A 19,997-nucleotide genomic window follows, 5' to 3' on the forward strand; every position below is an offset into this window, starting at 1 on the left:
ATGCCACTCTGTCCCATTATATGCCTTTTAACCAGAGTGGCGTATAGGGGTATAAGGCATTTCTGGAGGCAGAGAGGTATATAGGGGGTTAAAAGGCATATCAGGGGGCAGAGTGGCAAGCCTGGGGCAGATTTGCATAACTTGGGGGGGGGTCAGGTTGGCGAATAAAAGGAAATAAAAACAAAAAAAAATGTAGATAGAAGGGGGTAGGGATAGGGTAGATAGCCTGAGAAGGGGGGAGAGGGGGTAGATGGTGTGAGAGGAGGGTAGATTGGGTTGGGGGGGCCCTTAACAGGGGTCTCGCACCGGGGCCCTGAGGCTTCTAGTTACGCCCCTGAGTAGAGCACTTTTTTTTTAAAATTACCGGTATTTGATTTTATTTTTATAATTTTTTAAGCCCATTTCATGGTACTTTGCATACCTCCCAGCATTTCAAATGGCAGTTCAGGTGTCTTTCGAAGGTGTGGTTACAGGAATGGCTCTTAGGCCTGGCGTCACCATCTGGCACACCTGGCAAATGCCCAGTGGGCCATTGCCCAACATTGCTCAATACGCGGCTACTGGTTAGATATACCCTACCCTACATGAGCACTCTACTTGAGCATAAAAACGTAACTTATCCAGCCATATGCCACGCTTATGTCATTAGGCAGCCACCAGCCTTAAAGGGGCAGGACCCCTGGTTATTCCCAGTCCAGCCCTGATTGGTACCATGTCTTTTTATGTGACTTTCCCCACTGTAATTAAAGCATATAGCGTAATAATGTGTCTTATTGAAATACTTACATTCATAAATAAATTTTCTGGTGTTTCTATACGCATTATTGTGCATTGTAGAACACCGTAATACACTCATAGCCAACATTCTGAGCTTCTAGAAAAGAGGAACATCAGGGGCATTATGAGGAATTACTTTTAAACTGCATGAACGGGCTTTTACACAGTGGCCCAAAATCTTCAAATAAGTTCGTTCAGGGTCAGACAACAAAAAGTGCAGGGATGCCCCAGGAAGACAGTGATCCAGAGAGCTAGGAGGCACAGTGAAGCAACTAAAGTGTCCAAGCTTACAACTATAATAAATATGTTGATTTAATCAGAACCCAGAGCATCATTCAGTACAACTAACAGGTGAAAAACGCACACTCAATACAGAATAAGAAGTGCATGCCCTGATTAAGGGATCTCAATATGTCTCACTTGAAGGAAAGAAGAGAGGAGATAGAACAATTTAGATACGCTTGGACCTCTTTGCAGTCTTCTACAAACCCTTCACTCTCATGGCATCCATGACACAGCTCTTTCCTGGCTCAAATCCTACCTTTTTTACCGCACATTTAGTTTCTCTTTCGCTGGAACTTGCTCATCTCCCCTACCACTATCTGTTGCTGCCCCTCAGGGCTCAGATCTTGGTCCTCTACTCCATGTACACATCTTCCCTTGGACAACTCATATCTTCATTTGGCTTCCAATACCCTTACCTACATTTCCTCTCCTGACCTTTCACCCTCTCTTTTAACTCGCTTCACTGACTGTCTTTCTGGAATTGCATCATGGATGGAAGCTTAATATCTCAAAGTCTGAGTTTATGGTAATCCCGCCATCCTCTCTGTCCACAATACCAGGCATCTACATTACTGTTGATAACTCTACTATCTAACCAACTGACTAAGTTCTCTGCCTTGGTGTCACACTTGACCCTGCTCTCTCCTTGATCCCTCACATCCAGTCCCTCACCAAACCCTACCACCTTCACCTGAAAAACATCTCTCGGCCATTCCTCACACAAGAATGAACCAAAATATGAATCTTTCTTGTGATATCCCGTCTTGATTATTGCAACTCCCTACTAAATTGTCTCCCCCTCTCTCCCCTTTCATTGCTAGAGTGTCTGTCCTCAACACTGTAGCTAGAATAATATTTCTCTGTCGCCATTCCTCATCTGCTGCTCCACTGTGCCAATCCCTTCATTGTCTCCCCATACAATCCAGAATCAAATTCAACCTTCTTACCCTTCCCTTACCAACGCTGCATCCCCTACATACTAAGACACCCCTAATCTCCCTGTTTGTTCCTCTTATAAACTGTGTCTCTTTTACTATCATTGCCTCTTCCCACTCTGGTATTCAAGACTTCACATGTGCTGTACCCTTCTCTTGAATTTTCTATCCCGTTCTGTCAGACTTTCTCTATCGCATGCCAATGTTAAAAGCTCTCTGAAAACTCACCTGTTTTTGAAAAATGTACAACCTTTCTTCCTAACAGTCAGCCAGCTTCCTAATCAAGCCAACAACCAACAACCTCTACAGATCCAGACCCTACCAACTCATCCCCATCCAAGCTGTCCTCTCTACTGTTTTACCTCCCCGTCAACCACCAAGTAGGTTGCAAGCTCACAAGAGCAGGTCCCTCTTCTGCTTTTGTACCAGTTTTCTAATACAGTGAGGGAATGGGATATACATAAAGCTATCCTGAATCTAAGACAAGACCAAGGACTGGTTAAGGTCTGTTTTTCTATATCTGTCTGGCCAACGGTACAGCTCCTATCAAGTCTAGATTCCATGAGAACTGTGTTTTGTATTTTAATTAAATGTTATAAAGTGTTATACATTTGCTAATAAATGTTTTACTACAGGGCGTAGGTTATCTTGTAAGCTCTTCAAAACATGAGCTGTGTGCTAAGGTCAATTTAAATTTCTGCATTTCAAACCCCGTGCCCCCAACTAAATTTAATAATGAGGCATATTTACCAGAGACCGTATAATTGAACTTAACATGAAACAGTGAATCAAGCCTGAAAATATACAGTTAAGAATTTAATTTGGCCTTTCAAAGGAAGCAATTACATTCTTAATCCTTCCCAGATTCCATTTTGATTGTTACATTTGACATTTCATTGTTATACTAAACTGACTACAATCCTTTGGTCATATTACGTATTTTTTTTTTTCCACTAGGATTTGGCGTAGAAATTGACAAAAAAATCTATTTGGAATGATTGAATTAGGTACATGATACAATCTTTCTTTTTCTTAATTTTGATATCTCTTTATGTAATACCATGGAAACTGATTTGATTCTATTAGCATGCTTGATTCTATTAGTATGCTAACATAATTTCATTTATCTATTGCGAAAAACAAAGCAGGATAGACTATAGAGGGGATCAAAAGACCCCTGCCTTAAATAAGTTATATTATTATACACACACTCCAACATTTTCGATGTCTAAATTGGGACATCTATAGGGGTCAGGGGCATTGCTGGACCGAGGAAGGGATGTGGTCAGGTGCAGAGCCACCCACAATACCCAAAGAGAACATCTCAATTTGCCAGTTGAGGGCTTCAGTAGAGATCTGTGTTGATTTTAAAGCTCCCTAGGTGGGCCAGGGAAGATTAGAAGATCCCTCCAATTAGATCATGCCCCCCATCGATGTTTAAGCAGGACAGTGGACTTGGACATTGTTGAAAATAAGGATGGGAAATATGTATTACGAGGGTCATCATTTCTATGTTCTTTGAGGGAGCTGCTTCAAATTCAAAATAAAAAGGATGCAGCCATTGGTAGTCTTAAAACACGGAAGGCACGATACACGTGTGGTACCTGTGAAGTACAAACATGTTCCTACAGATGACAGTTTTCAGGTATTTATTGGATGTATAGACCAATAACTATGCACACAGGCTGATTTCAGTAGAGAGTTCCCCATTCAATGGAGGAACCCAAACATTAATTAGTGGAGATGTACACTTAAATGTAAGTTTGCAATTGAGTTGAACAGTTCTCCTTACTGACTTAGCTAGGGTTAGGCTAACCCAGTGGGCTATGGAGTAAGACTGACCAAACAGGACCAGTGTGACTTACACTAGCCCACTTGCTGAGGTGAGAGTGCAGTGGGGTGGTGTAACTGGTGTGACTGTCATGGGTTGAATTGTTCTCAACCTTTTTTTATTGTACATCATGTCACCCTTTGGGAATCTATTGAAACCCACCTTGCTCACTTGGGCCTAGAGGGGTCTCATGAACATTTCAAGTTTTAGTTCACTCGGTCTGACTCTACCCGCAAAAAACTGCATGAGGGAATCATTAGCCCCCAAGTGTAAAGGTTAGGCTAGACATGGACCTCATTGCTCACTTGTGCCAGAAAAGGAACACTAACCACATCCCAGTAACATGAAGGCCGAAATGTATGTCTGGTGTTGTTGGATTATTTGTGCAGAAAAAATTTTCCTCACATTTTGATTTAGACTGCCTGTGTGGGTAGGATCAGACTGATATGTTGATTTTTGTCTCCGTAATAGCAAAAGTGTTCCTAAGCAGGGACATGCTGTACAGAGGGCTGTTAAGCAGCTGTCTCTCCTCTTTTGAGTTGTTCGCAACCTTTTTTAAAAAAAAAAAGGTGTGAAAATAAAGTGTTAGTATTTTAGTGTGAGTGTGTTGGAGTGTATGGTGGAGAAAGTTTGTGTTAGAGCGAATGGTGAGTAAGTATGTGTGTTAGTGTGAGAGTGTGTGTTAGTGCCAGCACCCCCCTGGTCACAACTTAGTAATGTTGGGTAACTTATACAGTGTACTCCATGCTTTGCCTTTCATATTTCCTAGGTAAGTTTGGGGATATGGAACATTTTATCTCATTACAGGTCAATTACAAGTCGTTCTCCAGTGAAAAAACCATTACGTACTATTAAAAGCCAACACTATAACGCTGATTTTTCCAAGAGAAAGGCAGGTGGCTATTGCTTGTTCGTGTTTGTTATTGCAAAGACAATGTTTATAGCAACGAGCACATACGATTAAAAGGATCATAAAACTAAATATGATTAAGAAAATGGCATATCTGTTATGTCCTTATTTTCATGTCCCTTTCCCAAATTTAGAAACAGCTGGCTGCCAGAGTTTGCACTGGAAGAATTTCGATCTGTTTTTAGCAGATAGGCACATAATTGGCCTATATGTCTAATATGTTTGCTTGTGTGTATAATCACAGCTTAGCCAAAATAACGTCATTTTAAGATTAGGTATGCAGAATGTAGTTTGTTTGTCTTCTGTTTTTTTCTAACCAAATATGACATGTGAAACGTCTGGTGCCGCAGGAATGGCGAGGAGGATTAGACACGTTTTAAGTACGACTGTCGATAAACATTAGAGACGTTCAGTAAATAAGTCTTATTGAAAGCTCATGGGTTGAAAGCTGTTGAGAAACCTCAAATATATTCAAATACATCTGGCGGCAGGTAATATACTTACCACCAGTCAGGTCCAGCCCTGGCTTGCTTAGGAAACTCCACGATCAGCTAATTTATATTATGCTCCTGATATGAACATGAAGTCTAATTATTTCTTTGTACATATGAACATGTGTTAGCAGACGTAACCGGTTCTGTTTAATTGATGCAACAGCTCCTTAGTACCAGATCGCAATAGGCTGACATATTTTAGAAACCAAGGTGCTGCTAATATGGAGATCCAAAGCACGTACTTAATACAGATTGGTCTACCATATCTAATATACCGTATTGGCTCGGATATAGGCCGCCCCCGTATATAGGCAGCACCCTAAAAGTTTGGTGCTTTTTTAAAGAAAAAGTTTTTTTCTTTAAAAAAGCACCAAAAAAAACATGCTGCCACTCTGTCCCCCCCCGAGATATGCTGCCACTGTCCTCCCTCCCCGAGATACGCTGCCACTGTCCTCCCTCCCCGAGATATGCTACCACTGTCCTCCTCCCCCCCGAGATATGCTACAACTGTCCTCCTCCTCCCCCCCCGAGATACGCTGCCACTGTCCTCCTCTGCCCCCCCTCCTCGACTTACCGGAGCAGACTCCCGGGTGTCTTGCGGGGCCAGCGGGGGACATCTACGCAATACGCGTATGCAACTTCTGGTGCCGGTACCGGAAGTTGCATACGCGTATTGCGTAGATGTCCCCCGGTCCGCACGATGCGCTTAGACAACCTCCCGTGCCGGCACCCCCCCGTGGGAAGTGCTGGCAGGGGAGGCTGTCTGAGCATATCGGGGAGTAGGATGCAGGTCCCCTGCACCGCTGCGGGGGATCTGTATCCTAACCCCGCTGCCTGCCCGGCGCCCGGGACTGCATGTCCCGGGCGTCGGGCGCTAGACCCCGAATATAGGCCGCACCCCCACTTTAAAGACTTAAAGTGGGGGGAAAAAGTGCGGCCTATATTCGAGCCAATACGGTATATACATACCCCCGGCAATTATCTTTCATACCTTTTGTACCTTTTCATACCTATCTTTCATAGCTTTCGTACCTCCTCGTCTTTCGCCCATGAATCCTACCGACCCTCCTTTCCCTTAATTCCAGCCTCCAGGATAGTTTGCATTTTTTATTATTAAATTTGTCTTTAAAGTGCCTTCTAACAGGCTTGATTAATAGAAATAGGTGCAGGGGAAACAAATACACCAATGCACAGGGTCAAGCGATTTTTGGATGACCTGTGAGCCGGCATACGCATCTACAGCCTCAACTGCACTTTAAGAAACTGATCAAAATCAAAGTATTCTGGCGGCTGGAGGTAAGCTGCCGGGAATGGAGCACTGAAGGGAGCAAGGGTTTGGCGGTGCTGTTTTTTTGGGTTCCCACCGGCATACCTGGGAACTCTCCAGGTTTTGCGCTGCTTCTCCGGGTCTCCAGACGGCCACCAGAAAGCTCTGGGTCGCAGGAGTGGCGTTGTGACATGCCCAACTTCCCACACATTTACCCCTTAAACAACGGTGTGTTCCGCAATGTCAGAGAGAGCGCCCAACGATGTCAGCTGGACCACTCATAACATCAGAGGGACTTTTTGCACGGAACCCGCAAGTGGGGCTCCGCGTAGCTGGATCCATAACGTTCCCAGGTATGCCCACTGGACAGGGAGGTTGCAGGGGCCCCATGATGCCTGTGACATTCATGGCTAAAGACCAGTATTCCTCTAAAACAATCCATATAAAAATAAATTTGCATTCCTTTGCAGAGAATGCCTGTTTTTTACAGTACAGTGCACACAATATGAGCATTGTGGGTGTAATCGGATTCACACATGCTTTACAGCAACTGAAGCAAAAACACACATTTCAGCTAAATAAATTAATACATATTTGTAAGACTGCTTTTACTTTAAAGTGCACCAATGTAATTTCACAATGGTGGATACACTCAGGACCGCCATCAGAAATCTTGGGGCCCAGCATAGGTTTAAAGCCTGGGCCCCCTTGCCCCTCCCATGTCCAACCCATTTGGACACCAATTGCTCCGCCCATCACTCTGCCTCCCACACAGGGGCGAAGATAGGGTTAGTGGCCCCTGGATGCAGTGTTTCTTCAAGGCCCCCCATAACTAACGTGCATATATACTAACACGCAAACTCAATCGAACAACCACTCACTCTAACACTCTACACTTACATACATACATACACATTCTTTCTCCTGCTCCTCTTCTTCCTCTCGCAGACACACCTAACCTTTGACACTTCAACATCATAGGCCGACACGCAAACTTACGATAACTTCATACACTGACAGCCACCCACACATATATGCTAACACCAAAAACTAACACACACTTAGGCTAACACCATACACTAACATACATTTACACACTCTAACACCATACAGTAACAGACATACACATGCTAACATCATATGCTCACAAAAACTGTAACACCCATACTAACACCATACACTCATGCAAAGACATGCTAACCTCATACATCTCTACACACACTCTAACACTACTGTATACGTGGATATACACATTCATGCTAATGCCATACAGTAACGCACACAACATTATACACTCACGCACGCTAACGCCACACTCTTATATACATCCACACAATATCCAACAATGAGGCCTATGATTAAGTCTGTGCTAACGGAGAAAACATGTTAGGCGATTTGTAAGATCATGGAAACAGTTTTTGCCTTTGTACAAGGAATTTACATCTTGGCTCCAAGCAATTCTCTTGAAATCCATCAACATACACTAATGCACACCCACTGACACTAACACTATATAAATATATATATATATATAAAAAGACAGACTTGGATAACTAACTGAGTAACGCGGTATGTTATTATATTGTTTTTAACCCCTTAAGGACAATGGACGGTCCCTAAACCCATTGAAAACAATACATTTTGAGCCCGTACATCTACGGGCTTTGTCATTAAGGAGTTAAAACGGAAGATCTCGTTAAGGGCTTTAACTGCTTTTTAAAGCTAAAGTAACAGCAAAATTAGACAAGGCAACAGAGTTTCAACTGTTAAAAGCTGTTTAAAATGCAATAAAGCCTGCAGAACAGCAGACACAGTGGACGGGATGATAATTCTTACATATCAAAACTTTCACAAGCAACATTTGGGGTATAAACGATAAAAAAAATTAACTGAGAACATGGGAACGGATGCAGAAGAAAAGGGTTTTGCAGCATGGCTATTAAAGCTAGGTAATGGGGAACTTTTTGGTGATGAAAGTCTTTCAGAAGGGACTGGGAATCCCAGAGAATTTCATTTTTAATGGATGTTTTGTAGAGAAAATATTTGGCTCCTCTTTTTTACGCCTGAAGATGCGCTGCTGTTCTCGGACCATGCAATACTTTGCCCAAAAAGCTATGATTCACTAAAAAAAAAGATAAAAAAGATAAAAGCAGATGTACTGAATAGACTAGAAGGCGACACAGTTGTTTACAGTAGAATGGATACCATCTTGAGCAGGAAGAATCTTATTTTCCGGAGGAACTTTAAAATACACTGACACCTTCAGGCATGCCTCTGCGTAAATTATTTCTGAAAGTTTGTGCAAAAATAATGTTGCTCAGAAACTTGAATTCTAAACAAGGCTTAGCGAAGGGAACACGGCTACGAGTAAAAAAAAACTAGCAAAAAATGTAATATACACAGAGGTTCTACCCGGCAGCACCAAATGAAATGTTTATATTCCCTGTATCGACTCGACACCCTCAGATTTTCCTTTCGTTTTAGGCATGCAAATTGTCGTTAAGGGGTTAAATAAAGTTGTTATATTTAGTCCAGGACAATTGTATGTCAGAGTGAAAATTCTTTATCGTTTCAAGTTCAGTACCCTGAAATAAAACAGTTTATACCCCAAATGTTGCCTGTACTATATATATATAACACTACATAGTGTTAGTGTGTGTGCATAGTGTTAGAGCGAGTGCGCTGCCTTTCTACTCGGTGACGTCACAAAATGCCAAGTTAAAGGGCGTATAACGGCTAGAGTGTCTCTTTAAGGGACAGTGGCAACGGAATGCTTGCTTAGAACAAAATGATGTATTTCCATATTAGCAACTCTCACATGCAAAAAATAGCTCTCCTCTATTTAACTTGGTTGCCATGGGAGACCATGCAAAAAGCTGTACCAGATCATTTAGAAGAATAAGTGTTTTAACAGTTGAATGCAGAAAGAGGATTAACAAATATTCCCTGCCTTCTGTACAGCAAATACGAAAATAAAAGAAAATAGCCCGAATTTTGTAATCTGCCAGATGCATTCAGATATATATTTTTTACTCTATTTTGCAGAATCACGGAAACCCCCCCACAGTTAAATGTATTCATTTCGCCATTTTAGCATAAATATCGTTGTGACCATGATAGCGTATTTTTATCCTTAATGCATTTGATTGCATTGTTGATGAAATCAGCCGTGATTGACGGGACGGGCAAAAAATGAGTGATGCGTCGGCTCTGTCGTTTATACAATAATGTTAAACATTTTGTCGTTCCATTACATCATTAAGTGTGATTATGTTATGTACGGGGATCATGTCACTAGTTATTTTTATACTCGTTGTCTAGAATCTTATGAAAGCATCTGACCAATGGTGAAAAAGATGATCTTAAAAAAAAAAAAATCATTTGAGAAATGAAGTTTTTTATGGTTAAAGCATAATCTACAGGCAAGCAGGCAGTGGTAGCATTAAGGAGAAATAACAAGATTTTAACCCCTTAATGACAAAATGCATTGTTTTCAATGGGTTTAGGGACCGCCCATTGTCCTTAAGGGGTTAAAGTGAGAGAATTTGTAGTTAAAGTGGTTTAACCGTTATCTGTGGTCACAGAAGTAAGAATAATGAGCTGAGCTCAAAGGCTGTGTCTAAAACAACAGGTAATAGCAAACGAGGAGCCCGTTTAACCATGAGGAAGGAATAAAAAAGCGCCAAACTTGTGTCTTTGTGTGCAAATCGTATTCTCCGATTTACCGTAAAGTCTCTTTTGTTTAGCTTGCGTTGCTGTTTTTTACGTTTTTTAAAGACTTGTTGGCTGCATTGAATTATATAATTAAGACATTTTGGGTCTTGGGTCTGTTGTGGCACAATATTGTTTATGGGGAAAGCTTACCCCTCTGGCCTTAAAGTCGAAAGTTCTTGGAGCCTCAGGGTGGTTTTTTGGTTGAACCAAGGTCTAGGGCACAGTATTTTATTTCGAGTGCACTTGCATAAAGCGCTTCCGGTCATTTCATGCACTTTTATTTTTTTTAGACGCCTAGCCTAATAGGCTGGGGTCTTCATTGGCACAGTTTTTTTTTTTTAGTTACACTTTTTTTTAGTCACCATAAAAGGTCACAGTAGAACCAGATCTCCCGGAGATTTGTTTTTTTGGGGGGGGTGACGGAGGTCTGGCAGCCTTAGGGCTTCCCGCCTTTCACAGACTTTGACTCCAGTGGTCCTTCCCCACAGAAGAAGATCTAGCCCACCTACGTGCTTCTGGCTGAGGACTGAAGGAAGGGGTTGTCAGATCCCTAAGACGTAGACTGGGGAATATGGGGGCTACCCATGCCGCTGTTGGCACAAGCACCTTTTTCACTGTTTTTTTCTTTTTACAGCAAAGCATGTTTGTAATTGATTGTCTACATGGATTCACATTGTCCAGTATTTTTGCTGGGGGGGGGGTAGGCCATGACTTTTTCCTGCCACCCTTTGAAGACTTTAGTGAGTCCCATGGGTGGTTCTAGGAGATCCGGCCCTGCTTTAGGCTTTGGCTCGGAAGTGAAGAAGAAGAAGATTGGGGATCTGGTTTCCACTGTGGCCCTATAACACTGGAGCACTCATCACCGATCTTCACACTTTAAGGAAAAAATAAAAAAAAACCCTGCCCCATAGCCATGCCTCGAACCACACTTAAAAACACAGAAATAAGTGTCGGGAGATGTACTTTTCTGGGTAACTATACAAAACCATAAAACGCTGCTTATAGTACATCTCTCGCCAAACCAGTGCGGTAAAGTACGTTCCTGGCACATTTTGTGAAACTAAAAAGTGCTTTTTAAAATATTGATTATTTGAGCGCTCATCAAAATTGATTCGATGCTAAATGCCTTTAATGTGTCTAATGATGGGCAAATAATTATATTTTAAATAATGTCCCACTTGTATCAAGGGAGACTTGAGAAATCCTCCACTACAGTATTGCAGGAAAATAGGTACAGTTACTCAGACTCCAGCGATATACAAATGTAATGCTTAATCGCACGCTCCTTTAATGCATATGATTAAATATATATATATAAATGTATATTCTGCATTGATTTTATTTACTTGTTGCCAAGGAATCAAAAGATAGTTAAACACTAATCACGTTCTTATGTCGAGTGAATCACCGTCTAATACGTGTAGCCTTTTATTGACGCTAACTAATGAGTTAAAAATAATTGATTTCGCTAATTCGTTCTGCCATCTCAATTCCTTCGGGGTTACGCTATGCTAACGTATGCAGAGCAAAAGACCACGTGCGTAACCCCTAAATATTCTCCTCTCCCACCCTTCATCGGCGACGTCACAGGCAACATCTGTCGCTGAGCACCACATGCGATACTGAAATCTTTCCGTATTTTATTTTTTTTTTTTAACTATTCCACCATCATTTTTAAGGATTTAGGACAAACACGCTTCAGAAAGAATCCATGTCCCCCTTCTGTTATTCAACACATCCCATACATCGTGCCAAAGGCAGTGATTCAGATGGTGTTTATACCATCGCAAAGATTAGCGATTAACATCCGTCTGACATTTTCTTTCCATGTAACCGTTGCGTTGTGGAAAGTGTGAAGCCCCCCAAAATAATTTTTTGGGGGGATTTTTTTATTATTGCAATTGGACATGCAGCTTGCATTTTATTGTGAATAATTTCATTAACCCCTTAAGGACAATGGGCGGTCCCTAAACCCATTGAAAACAATGCATTTTGAGCCCATACATGTACGGGCTTTGTCATTAAGGGGTTAAAGGAGGACATTTTTTTAATGAAATTAATTTAGCAATGTTGATAGTTGCTAAAATAACTATTTTATTATAAAGAATAAAATAAAATAAGAAAGAATGTTACGTGTTTTAGTAACTAACATGGCCCAAATGAATTCAGATAAGACTAAATTTTGAAATATTATATATATATATATATGTTATTTTTTTTTGTAGGAGCTAATATGATTTCAAGTACATATGTTTGTCTTTTTTCTTCCTTTTTGCCACAGGGAGTAGCTGACGTAGAGGGTTGCAATCAAATTGTGTCACATGAGATAACACAGTTGGCCAGTGGTCATAGGAAGCTGTCAAGCCAATTCTATCTCAGTGTCACCGTTAGTGTGCTAACCCATTGAAGTACTCTTTCCCCCATCTTTGCTTATAATGAATTATTTCACAGGCTATCAAATCGTTCCTCTCTAAGCTTATCTGTAGCAGACATAAATACGATCGCATGTGTTTACATTTAGAAAGTGCTTAAGGAGTGTTCTGCTTATTAAAGAGCCGCTAGTCTTTACTAGAAGAGAGAATAAAATACCTGTTCTTGATCTCAGAAGCTGCACTTTAATGACCATCTTTGGGATCTAAAATCTAAACATCAATACCTTAGAACAAGGTCATGTTTGGCTTAAAATCATATTCCAACATCACGTTTTCGTTCTATATAAATGTGATAAGGGAATGTAAGTTATACCGTGATATTATAGAAGAAGATATAATCCTGAAGCTGAAGGTAAAATGGAAATAGCCATATTGGTCCGAGAGAAGATGGAGTGTTTAGTCAAAGGTGATACCTTTTATTGGGCCAGCCAAGAAAGAGATGTAGAGCCACATAATCATAAAGAAGAGACGTCAGTGGTCCTGAAGGCCCTATAAAAAGTATCACCTTCGCCTAAAGGCTAGATGACTACGTCTCATTTATAAACATGCTGGCCCACTAAAAGTACCCCCCTCTCTCTCTATGTATACCTGGGAACTCCCCAGGGAAGGCTACCTGGAACTATCTTCTGCTGGAGTGGCTTTGTGACGGGACAGCATGTGTTTAACCCCAGACAGCTTTTACAGGGAGTGGAGTGGAGTGGAAGGAAGTGGATAGGGGAGTTGGCATGGCCAAACTCTTCTCTTCTGCCCAGAAAACAGAAGAAACTGGTCAGGAGGCCCAGGGAAGCAGGGCTTCACCCAGAGAGTTCACATCCATAAGATGCATAAATCTTATATCTCTGTATCTGTATGAGGTTTTCAGTATTTACATTGTGCCTTCCTAGGCCTAGACCTATTCACCTTGGCTTGAATACATTCCAGTTTACAATGCCCATCAGTTTTTATTTTGCTGATCATGTTTGGAGTACTCATAAAAAAAACAGATATATGATAGTAGGCTTCCCAGGCCTATTTTAGGTACATACAGTTCACATTATTTGGATTGTGCCCTATTTCTCAAATCATTGTGACATTAATTGCAGTGTTTCCCACAGATGAATAATTAATAGGCCTTTCCACAGCGATTTCATGGGAATTACCATTACAGTGCTTGCCACACGTTACAGATAGAGCCCCATGTTGCTAATACAGTTTGCCAGATAAATACATCACACACATCCCATATGTTGCTGGATTAACCCTGGGGGGGGGGGGGAAGTGATTAAAATAACTACAGTATCCAAATGTTATGCCTCCACATTACATCTTGTCTTGCCACTCAAAACATACACTTAGTTTAGGTGTGAATAACTGAAATCCCTGTGGTTAATGTCTCCAATCTACTGTGCGTCAGTTACTAGGGAATAAACCTGTAGAACACCAATGTAATCAATTTAGAGGTGATTTTACACAAGCAGACAATCTTTGTCAAAAAGAGGCAAAGGATCAATGCAGAATTTCTCTGTCTCGTAGAACAGGATACGTGAGTAAGCACAAAAAGGATCCAACACAAAATAAATGCTGTCTAGTAGTTTGTTGTCTATTTCTACCAACACACCCCCTGTGGCCAATGGTGGTACTACAAATTATGTTACCAGTGAACCAAACTCAAACCAGGCAAGAAGGCAATTGGACCAATGTCAATGTCCTTCCAAAGAACAGAAAACAAACTATAGATGAACAGGATAGCAAGGAAGTCCAGCCTTAGACTTAAGCTATCAATGTCCCACACTGACAACACCTGTCATACATCATATATAAATGTAAAATTTAAAGACCAACCTTTCTGCTGAGAACAAGGTTCCTCTGGTCAGCGTCTTCACTCTTCCTTTGTCTTCATGTCCTTGGCTTGCAGATATAATGTGAATAGATAAAAGATCCTTCAGGGGTACATCGATGGGCATGTAGACCCCGGAGTTCAACACAGTGCTCCTGGGTTACTGTAGATCATTAATCCAATTTGAGTCTTTTTATATATCCTTTTAACTCCAGGAAACCTCTTGTGATGATCACATAAAGCAGGTCTTCACAGAGACGGAGATTTGACAAACACTAGAAAAGTCTCTTCCGACCTTTTCACATTAACCATAAGATGATTTTGCAGAAGAAAATTGAACTGAAATTTCGGGTTTTTCCCCTTTAGATTAATGTAACACAGCCATTTGTTACAAAATCCTTCCGATGTGTGATATTGAGCTGAAACGTTAACTTTAAAAAAAGAGACCTGAATATACATAGGGCTTTATACCACTGCTACATGTGTTCTGATAAAAAGTTTGGTTTTTCGCTATAAATTTGGAATGTGTTGTCCCTGAACCCGTAAAAATCACTAATTACCACTGGTTGCCTCATTATTTGATAGTAAAAAAAATGCCTTTGGATACTAAAAGAGAAGGGCTCAAAATAAAATGTAATAAAATTGTATGTAAACCGACATATCTACAATAATAAATTAAGGCTCACATATATAAGCATACAATATTTTCTCAGAAAAAAAAATGTTGTTTCCTGCTAGGTTCAAGAGCACCAAATTCACAGCACAGAACTATAATTCACCATAACTTTGTTCACAAATGTAAATTTGAATATTTGTTCATCTTAAGCGTGCCAATCTTGGACACTCCAAAAAATACATATATATATATATATTTATATAGGTACGTAACAGTACAAAATTAAATGCAATTTCCAACAAAATATTATATACTCTGCAGGAGTCTGACGGAAGTTGTAATCTTTGAAAAAAAAATGTGTTCATTTTACAAATGCATTTAAGAGTTCTGCTCTGGCCCTAGCTACATTTTGTAACCAACTTTTAAAAATAAACTATCTTTATTATAATAGAGAACCAAAAAAAAAAATCTCACTCAAGGACATTAACCCGTTATAAAATGTACGCGTGTTTCGCAATACTGTAAAACGTATAAAATGCGTTTCAACAGCAAATACTGTTCAACTGCTACTTAGAGAGTACAAAATTCCCTATTGTTACATTTACAATTCCGTGTTGAGTTATTAAGCCGTTTTATGCTTGTTTGAGGGGTGGGGGGGGTTGAAGCTGATCCTACAGATCTGTTTCTCTGTTGGTATCCAGACACAGAGCATACAGGGACTTTCTGAGGTCCATGTTGCTCTTTGCTTTAAGATTAGTCTTTTCTAATGACCCAGTCCCGTTATTGATACCCTCAAGGTTCTCCAAGTGCACTACAGACTTGTTGAATGAGGATTTGCTAGGACTTCTCTTAAGATCACCAGCACAGCTGCCCTGTCCGCTGCTCGGTTCCTCCTTGAGAATCACCTGCTCATCATGATCAGTTTCTCTGTGATAGAAGTAGTTAAAGTTAGAGACAATGACAGGAACTGGCAAAGCAATGGTCAGCACACCGGCGATGGCGCACAAGGAACCCACAATTTTACCTCCAACCGTCACTGGTCTCATGTCCCCGTAGCCCACAGTAGTCATGGTTACTACGGCCCACCAGAAAGCATCGGGGATACTAGAAAAATGAGATTCTGGGTCATCTGCTTCGGCAAAATACACTGCACTGGAAAAAAGAATAACTCCAATGAAGAGAAAAAATATCAACAAACCCAACTCCCTCATGCTGGCTTTTAACGTCTGTCCCAGTATCTGGAGTCCTTTAGAATGCCTCGAAAGTTTAAATATTCTGAAAACTCGTACCAAGCGGATGACTCGGAGGATGGCCAAAGACATGGCCTGCTGTCCATTGTTAGTTTGTTGTTCGGCCAGCTCAGTCCCTAGTGTGATGAAATAGGGGATAATGGCCACGATGTCAATTATGTTCATGATGTTCTTAGAAAAGTGAGACTTGCTTGGGCATGCAAAAAACCTGACTAGCAGTTCAAATGTGAACCAGATGACACAGGTAGTCTCAATGATGAAGAAGGGATCTGTGAGGCCACTGAGGGGAGCAGATTGCTGGGTGTTGTTCAGAACCTTGGACAGTGCTGGAGGAAGCTCATTCTCATCCCTAAATTCAGGCAGGGTCTCCAAGCAGAAGGTAATGATGGAAATAAGTATTACGAGCACGGAGACTATGGCTATGCCTCTGGCAGAGCTTGAACTTTCTGGGTACTCAAATATTAGCCATACCTGACGTTGAAACTCATTTCGAGGAAGGGGTTTCTCCTCATCCTTGAGAAAACCTTCATCTTCCCGGAACCTTTCCATTGCTTCCTCACCCAGCTCATAAAAACGGATTTCATCTGCAAATACATCAATGGAAACGTTGACCGGGCGACGGATCTTGCCCCCAGACTGGTAAAAATATAAAATGCCATCAAAGCTGGGCCTATTACGATCGAAAAAGTATTCATTCCTTAGGGGGTCAAAAAACCTCATTCTCTTTTCAGGGTCTCCCAACAAAGTGTCTGGAAATTGGTTGAGGGTGGATAGTTGTGTTTCGAACCTCAGACCAGCAATGTTGATAATCACTCTCTGGTTGGTTTCATGGTCCATGATACCCAGGTCAAAGTGGGGGTCCTCGTCTTCCTCCGAGTGGGGTTGGTGGGTATGGGGTTCTTCTTCATCCAGTCGGATTACTGTCTCAATTCCACAGTCCTTAATGTTGCTGCCAGTATGGCTCTTGATCATGTTGCTGCTTTGCAAGTGATCGCCCACAACTCCTCCACCTTCTCCTCCTCCACCTCCTACTTGGCTGGTCCCCGGTGGCTGATATTGCTGCTGAGGTTGAGGTGGTTGCTGGCAGCTTTCCTTACCGTCGTCTTTTTCTTGGCTATAATCGTTCAGCCAAGATGGAGCTCTAGGGATCTGAAGCAGATTTCTCCTGCTTGTTGTGCTGATTGCCATAGCAGAGCCCCCATCCTCCCCACTGCCAGCTACAGCTGGGACTCCTCCGTTTTCCAAACTCACCAAAGCAATCTCCATTCCAGAACCATGAAATATTCATCAGCCCCAATCATTCTGCAGAATGTCACAAATCCTCCTTCCCTCCGAGAGATAACGAGGAGAGGGAGAAAGGGTGGTAGATAATTGTAAGAAGCTGAACTGGAGCGTCTCCAAAATGTACGAATAGACGAAGAACTCCTCACAAAGTAGGACCAGTGCAAATCTCTGTGTACACAAATAACTCTAGCACAGGGAACCCGGATGAGAGACCAATCATTATTCCTGACGTCAAAGATGCTTTTTCTCCTCATCCATAGTTACCAGGCATCTCTTTGAAGCAGATGCCTGCCTCTTCAGCATGCAATCTGTTCTTTTTTTCCTCTGTCGACTGTATTTCTACTCCCCGTGTCTCTGCCAGCTCTTTATTAACTAACCCGAAAGGCTAATACGCCGCGAGCTAAATGGGAGTCCCATGTCCTTCTGACTGCGGATGTGTGGCAGGTACCAGGGGACACGGATGATATATGTTGGAGACTATGTGCAGAATTTGTGTGGATGTTATTTTAAGCTTTCAGCGTCTCCCAGCTTGGGAGGAGTTAAAGCTGCCTTTTCGGTGCGAAGGGGTTTTGTATTTCACTGCTGTTTCTGTAGCAATGCAAAGTATTCAAATGGTGTGTCTAAGTTTGGAGATTCAGATGCTTAGGCAAAGAATAATAGGATACGGCATTGTATAAGGATGTCGACCGTCAGCCACGAGGCGCCTTTTTATATAACAGAGCTAATGGAGTTGAACAAAGACACTTGATCTGTTCTTTGTCTTTTTTTTTTTATTTTTTTGCGCATGCTTTTATTACATGCCCCCCAAAAAACAAATTCCGCAATCAATAACAAAAAGACAACGTTTGATCAACAAGTCTGCTAGGGTTTTTTTTTTATGGATTGGTTAATGTTCAAGGTGTTAAAATTATTAAGGTTGGCGTCTGTCACCTCCCAACACAATTTAATATATATATATTTTTTTTATTATTATTGTTATTGTTATTATTTTATTATTATTATTATTTTCCTGTGTTGGCGCTTTTGCATGCATGGAAAATAAATACATAAGAGATACTCGGATACCAATTAAAAACAATGGTTAGTGAATGCACAAATAACGACATCTGGTGCTTAAGCTAGTATCGCCCGTTAAGCCTTTTCGTGCCAGATGAGATTTCTGTGTGTTTGTGCAGCGAGAATTGTCGAACAAAAGGGTTAACCCTGTATGAAAGTAGGCAGGCAACGGGTTAACGGTTTATGGGAACGTACTGAGCCAGACTAATTAAATCACATGTAATTCAGGGTAAGATAAATAATTGTGTAGGTCTTTTTGCAGAACCGTTCTCCTGCACACAATGCCTGCCCAGTGTCATACATTAGCTGGTTTTCTGCCGTGGAAAGAATTGATTCGTAGGTTAGAGAGGTTTGCCGCGTGTTTAAAGGAAGAAAAAAAAAAAAAAAAAAAAAAAGCTAAACAGATGTCATTGCCGTAGAATGTTTAAAATCAGCGTGGGAAACAGAGTTTCCCTGAGCTAGGTTTTCAATTACCATGGGATTATACAGTGCTGTTTATTAATCGGGCATATAAAATCCAGAAAATGAAAAAAAAAATACCTCTTCGCTGATCCAGAGTCACCTGTGCCGTCTCCTAGCCTTCAATGTCGTGCTGTTTAAAAATTTCTATCTAAAGCGGGCTTTATTTTTTTGTTTAAACCAGAGGGGTGCCAGACGTCCCATAAACCAGATTATACAGTCCTCGGTGGTGTTACCATATAAGGAGATTAAGCAGCAGGGACTCCGTCACCTATTGAGCTAAGAGGTCCTCACGAGAGGTTGGAAGGGATAGATGCGTTTTAGTCAATGGAAAGAGGTCACCGTTGAACGTTTCCATTATTCCATACGTACCAAGGGTAGTAGATAAGTGGAACAGCCTCACAGCAGAAGTTGCAGAGGTTAATACAGGGAGGGGATTCCAATATGGATGGGATAGGCATAAAGCTATCCTGAATGTAAGGCGAGACCAAGGACTGATTAAGGTCTGAGTCTTTACATCGGGGCAGACTAGATGGGCCAAATGGCTTCTATGTTTCTATAGCTTATAGCCAACATTTTTGGCATGAAAATGAAAAGTAATTCCATGAATGTCGTTAATTGCGTTATAATATTTGGGGAGCCATAGGGACATAATTGTGTCAGAGCTTCTTACGATTGTTGAGAGAAGAATGATTGTTGTAAAAAAAAAAAAGTTATTGTGAAAAAAATAGTAGGTTAGCTTTTTTTCTGGATAGGGCCGTTAACTTGACATTAAACATTTTCTCTTTTATATAAATTAACGTGCCAGGAACCTTGAAAGTGTTTAAAGTGCTCCTGTTTTACAGAACCTCTTGGATATTATTATACGGGA

The 19,997-nt window shown here is 41.2% G+C and overlaps 1 protein-coding gene and 1 long non-coding RNA gene across 2 annotated transcripts in view; both read right to left on the reverse strand.

Moving 5' to 3' along the window:
• Positions 1-15,278, reverse strand: part of LOC128491283 (uncharacterized) — a 38,122-nt gene extending 22,844 nt beyond the window's left edge. The window contains exon 1 of the long non-coding RNA XR_008354028.1: positions 14,467-15,278. This is a non-coding gene — a long non-coding RNA (uncharacterized LOC128491283). The remainder of the gene's footprint in view (positions 1-14,466) is intronic.
• A 185-nt stretch (positions 15,279-15,463) lies between these two features.
• On the reverse strand, positions 15,464-18,250 carry LOC128491276 (potassium voltage-gated channel subfamily A member 2-like). The gene has a single exon (XM_053463567.1). It carries the CDS (start codon positions 17,591-17,593, stop codon positions 15,749-15,751), a length of 1,845 nt encoding a protein of 614 aa, XP_053319542.1. The 5' UTR covers positions 17,594-18,250; the 3' UTR covers positions 15,464-15,748.
• Between the last annotated feature and the right edge of the window lie 1,747 nt (positions 18,251-19,997).

The sequence above is a fragment of the Spea bombifrons genome, chromosome 4 (assembly GCF_027358695.1).
Source record: "Spea bombifrons isolate aSpeBom1 chromosome 4, aSpeBom1.2.pri, whole genome shotgun sequence".
NCBI classification, from domain to species: domain Eukaryota; kingdom Metazoa; phylum Chordata; class Amphibia; order Anura; family Pelobatidae; genus Spea; species Spea bombifrons.

Bases quoted from the DNA above. Each gene is read 5' to 3' on its own strand.
- LOC128491276 (XM_053463567.1), bottom strand. From the start codon at position 17,593: ATGGAGATTGCTTTGGTGAGTTTGGAAAACGGAGGAGTCCCAGCTGTA.